The 5,482-nt window shown below is 30.8% G+C and overlaps 1 protein-coding gene across 1 annotated transcript; it reads left to right on the forward strand.

The window, feature by feature from the left end:
• The first annotated feature begins 681 nt into the window (after window positions 1–681).
• On the forward strand, window positions 682–5,212 carry LOC122297411 (UPF0481 protein At3g47200-like). Its single transcript, XM_043107461.1, has 3 exons — window positions 682–814; window positions 3,388–3,993; window positions 4,112–5,212. Exons 2-3 carry the CDS (start codon window positions 3,463–3,465, stop codon window positions 5,006–5,008), a joined length of 1,428 nt encoding a protein of 475 aa, XP_042963395.1. The 5' UTR covers window positions 682–814; window positions 3,388–3,462; the 3' UTR covers window positions 5,009–5,212.
• The last annotated feature ends 270 nt before the right edge of the window (window positions 5,213–5,482 follow it).

The raw sequence follows: 5,482 nt of genomic DNA on the forward strand, positions 1-5,482 counted from the left end.
TCTCCCTCAAACACTACATTCCTTAAATCCAGCTCCAAAGCTAAATCCAAAGCTTTCCAAAGTCCAGCCGCTTCAGCCATATCAAAAGAACCATGAAACAGTCTTGAAGCACTAAAGGAAAACATAATCTCCCCTAAATTATTATTATTATTATTAAACGAATAATTTTAAGATGTATATCCCCAATTATGAATTAATTACATGATGGTGGAGGCCCGAAAATGGTACGGAAGAAATATTCTTTCATAATTATTAATTTTATCTCTAACTAACCCATATAGATTATACATGGAGTCTCGATGTCATTTGATTATACAGTTAAGATGAGATGATGTAAAATATTTTATTAAAAATTGAATAAAATATTATTATAATATAATTTTTTAATATTAATTTTATATTAAGATTTAAATAAAATTAAATTTTTTATTATATTTTATATAAAAATTAGATGAAATTATAATGATTATATGAGATATAATTAAATGAAATAATTTGATTTTAGATAACCAAATCAGCCTTTTTTCCCTGTGCAGAGACCAAGACTCCAAGATTTAGCACAACTAATAAGTTAGATGGAATGTGGAATGTCAGGTGGTCTCTGGCCCTGTAGATTAGTTAGGAAAGAGACAAGATGGACAAGAATAAAACTATAAAAGGATACCCTATGGTTCTAAATGATGAGCGGCGAATCCGACCTGCCCTGAATCGAAGCTCCCTCACTCCACTTGCTGGAATTTTGGCTTATTATAAAGTTCAAAGAGGTGTTAGAGATCAGGCTGGAGAGCTATCACAGAGATCAATCCCAACAATCGTAAGCTGCTAGCTATGCTTCTTTAATTTCATGATTTATTTTATTTCATTTCATTTCCAAAAATTAGGGATATAAAAATAAACTGACAAACCGGACCAGACCGGATCAAACTGGTGGGATCGATTCTGTCCGGTATCGATTTTATTTGTTTTAAAACGGGTCAAAATCAGTCTATTTATTTTCCTAAAAGCAGACCGAACCAATTTATATAAATTTTTTAATTTTTTTATTGTATATAATTTTTTATATATAATATATAATTATATATAAAATAATTTTGTATTATATGATAAATTAATAATTAATATAATATTAAATTTTAAAATCTTATATTATTTTATTTATAGTATTAATAGTTATACTAATACTATATCACTATATATGATATATTATAATATATCACTATAGTTTATAATATAATTATAATATATATTATAATATACTACAATATATATTATATACTATATTATATAATATAGTACATTAAAACTGAAAAAGTAGATTGAACTGGACCGAAAATCGATAAAATCAAAATACCGATTTATGAGGGTTACCGGTACGTAATGAATTTTAAAAAATGTAAAACCAGTATATACCGGTTCGATCTTAAATTTTGTCTAAAACTGGATTGCACCGAACCAGTTACGCCCTACCAAAAATGCTATGCCCACCGAAGGTTGATCCCGGGGTCCTGATTGATTTTTTTTTAATTATTTTTATTTAGTGATTAAGAAAGTATTTTTTAATTATGTTGTAAATTATTTTTTTAAATAATATTTAAGAATATAAAAAATGAACAAGAAAATAAAATAAAAAATAAAAAATAAAATTTATTCTTTCTCAAGAGCGAGATCTTTCTCGATGTAGCACTGCTTTTTCATCTCAGCTTAGTAAATATAGAAAAAAGCGGTCATGCCCACTCAAATGTACCGCTCAAATTTATTTTTTTTACATGTATTGTTTTAATAATTTTAAATAATTTTTTTAAAAAATTATAAAGTTATTAGAAACACTTACTTAATTATTATATATATTTATATTGAAAAAAAAAAAAAAAAAACCCAACGGAGCTACCAGCGGCTCCCAAGCATTTCCCACTAAATAATTTTAAAGATTACCAACCTCTGAACCTCTTATCGCTGCAGGGTTGCCCTTTGTTCTACGAATTTAAGAACATTGTACCCATTAGTACTGGTCCAAGTACGTACGTACAACGTTCGTGGAGGTGATGCTTGCATGGTTGAAGCTAGCTGGTTCTTGCCTCAGCCTTTTGGGCCTTGTCTTTTCTAGCTTTTGCTCTTCTATCCGTTTGAATCTCCTCATTTTCATGTCCCAATCTAAAAAGCTTTTCAGTACTGCACTCATAGCAAAGCTGTATCTTCTGCTATTATTCAAATTAAAAGGTCCCTTTTCTTTTTTTTTTTATAGAAAAATCTTCTTCAAGTAAGTTTAATGAAATAATTTACACACCGATATTCATATATAAAATATATATTTAACGAAACGATATAAATTAAATATAAAAATAATTTTTATAAAATATGAAATTTTCTTCTTTTCTCAATTTTTTTTATTTTTTTAAATATAAAAATCATTAGTGCATGAATTGGTGTACGAAATTTATTTATACTTAACAAAACTCTTTTTTTATAATTCAATAGATAACCAATTAATTTTGATAAGTAAGCATTATATATATATATATATATATATAATATATAACTAAAAATTGGATCAGATTTTGAGTTTTCCTTCAACATGCATGTGTAGCATATTGACGAGACATGAACACCAAAGAGATTCAATAATTAGTTTTTCCAGAATAGTTAAAACTTATTGACTTTTGCCTTAGACCCACGTGAAATAAAATTAATTTTTTAACGATAAATCTTAATTTTTTTTAAAATGAGTGCACGAGATAATTTATACACCTGACGTAAAATTACATCTAATATTACTCTATTTATATCTAATTTGGTATATGCACAACCTTAATTAGCTAATTAGTATACCTATTCAAATTATTTCTAACTTTTTCTACAATTTGATTTAAAGTTAGAAGTAAGTGGAGGCTAGCTAGTAGATATCTGGCCTGATATATAAGAGGAGCCAATATTTCAAAATGGGTTCATAATTGTGTCCAATTTGGTCTATGCACACCTGACTTTTGCCTTTTGACCCTCCATCTGACACTCAATATTATATATATATATATATAGCTTATCTGTGGATATGATGTACAGGTATATTCAAATTATTTCCAACTCTTAATTTCTACAATTTAATTAGAGTTAGAAGTAAGTGGATATTTGAGAATATATGAATGGATGTTTTTTCTTTCAATTTTCGACCGAGTATATATGTATAATTAATTAATAATTAGACTTTGGGTTGAGAATTTTAGTTCGTGATTAAAAGTACTCATTCCACAAAATTAATTTATTTACATCGATTGTGGATCTCGGCCTCGTGTATTTTCATCGATCATGATCTGTTAAGTTACTAACTATGTGGTCTTAATCAAAATCTCAATACATGATTGTTATTAAATTCTTTATTTATATATGATACAGATTGAACAACTATTGAGAACTTAGTTTCAGCATTTTCGTAACAATTAAGAAGACCTAAAAGCGTTGTTGGAAGAAATGGAAGATGTGGGAGAGGATTTTGAAACCAGTAATCAACAATTAAATGATAGTACTTCAGATTCAGTTGGCGATCAGCCGGCAGATCATTTTGACTTTGGTGGTGAAGAATGTTACAATCCAAATAAAACGATACAATCAAGCCGAGCGGTTGTTCTTGAGCATACTATCCGAATCCCCGATAGTGAGATTGATATCAGCGGATGGTCACCATTGAAGGTTCCTGCACCTATGTTCAAAGTCGACAAAGGAGCTTACATCCCCATGATTGTCTCCATTGGTCCATTTCATCATAATGAACCAAGTCTACGAGCCATGCAAACTCAAAAACGGCGATTTCTCAATCGTTTGGTTCAAAACCGAACAGGACAATCTATCCATGAAGAAAGTCTCAAAAATACCATGAAAGAATTGGAAGAAAAGACCAGAAAATTCTATGCAGATGACTTTCAGACCATAGAACCAGATGAATTTGTGCAGATGATGCTTCTCGACGGTGTCTTCATTGTAGAACTCCTACGTTTCTTCGAGGTATTAATTAGTTATACATTCTAATTAAGTTGGTTTTTGGCTTTAATTTTCCCTTAGCAATTATGATCACATGAAGGCACGCACACTGATCACAATTATACTTCTTTACTTCTTGTAGAAAGATAGTGAAGGGGAGCCCCTTTTCAAAACACGTTGGATGCAGACAAATATCTCTCGAGATTTGCTTTTGCTTGAGAACCAACTCCCTATGTTTGTGCTGCAGAAGATTTTTGAACTTACTACCTTGACGGAGGAGCCAACTCTGAACACGCTTGCTCTCAAGTTTTTTGAACCCTTGAGACTTGGGAAGGACAAATTTGAAGAAAAGATGTTGAAAAAGCATGCCACTGACGAATATATACATCTATTAGCTTTATTTCACTTTACCTTAATTTCAGGGGATAAAAAATACCAGCAGCAGCAGCCTGCAAAGAGTGATCTTAAGCTTCCTGGGAAAGGTTTGGTGCGTAATGCCAAAACACTTAGTTATGCTGGTATCAAGTTTAAAAAAAATTCTTGTAGCATTCTCGACATAGAGCTTACAGGCAAGACGTTAAAGATTCCGACTATTGTCATCGATAGTTACACTAGCCCTGTGTTGAGGAACTTGATAGCCTACGAACAAAACAACCGCAATGTAGATCCATATTTTTGTTGTTTTGCATTGTTCTTGGATAGCATAGTGGATACGGCCGAGGATGTCAAGATTCTTTGTGATGCTGGGATTATCAAACAAGCAATGGGTAGAAACGAGGAGTTGGCGGATCTTTTCAACAGACTCACTAAAGAGTTGGTGTTTGATATTAATGAAGAGAATTGCTACATGACCAAGGAAATCGAAAAGATCAACCGTCATTGTCGAATGCACGACATCAGAGTTCGAATTGGCCGTCTTCTCACCAGGTTGAATTACAACGGATTACTCACCACATGCTTTAGCTTCTTGATCACAGTCCTCTTAATTTATTTCGAGTTAAGCTCAAATACTCCGGATGCACCTCCACCTTCTCCATGAAAGTTTATCCGATGGAGCGATGATTGAGTCGTGTTTGCACATCATTTAGCTTAGTATTGGCTTTTCAATAAAACTAGGAGTGCTCAGATTCTCGTGTAGCAGTGTTTTTTTTTTTTTAATTTCTTTTATCCTCTGTTGTTGTTGATGTAGGAATTTATTTTACACATTTTCTTATTTTTAATTGTTTTCATTCAAAATGTTTTGTGTGTTTTTTAACTCGTTTATCTAGAATTTTAAGTGTCTTTTAATAAGTGTGATTTTTTACTTTTACTTATTAAAAGTGTTAGTTTTTTTTTTATTTCTTTTCTTATTTTGATTTTTTTCTTTACTTACTTTTATTTATTTATTATTATTTATTGTTTTATCTACTTGCGTTTGAAACAAGCATAAAGCACACGCATGGGATTTTCAAATATACACATGGGAAACATGGGGACCCACCAAATTGATGAAATTGTAAACAAAACACACGCT

The sequence above is a fragment of the Carya illinoinensis genome, chromosome 15, assembly GCF_018687715.1.
Source record: "Carya illinoinensis cultivar Pawnee chromosome 15, C.illinoinensisPawnee_v1, whole genome shotgun sequence".
Taxonomy (NCBI): Eukaryota; Viridiplantae; Streptophyta; class Magnoliopsida; order Fagales; family Juglandaceae; genus Carya; species Carya illinoinensis.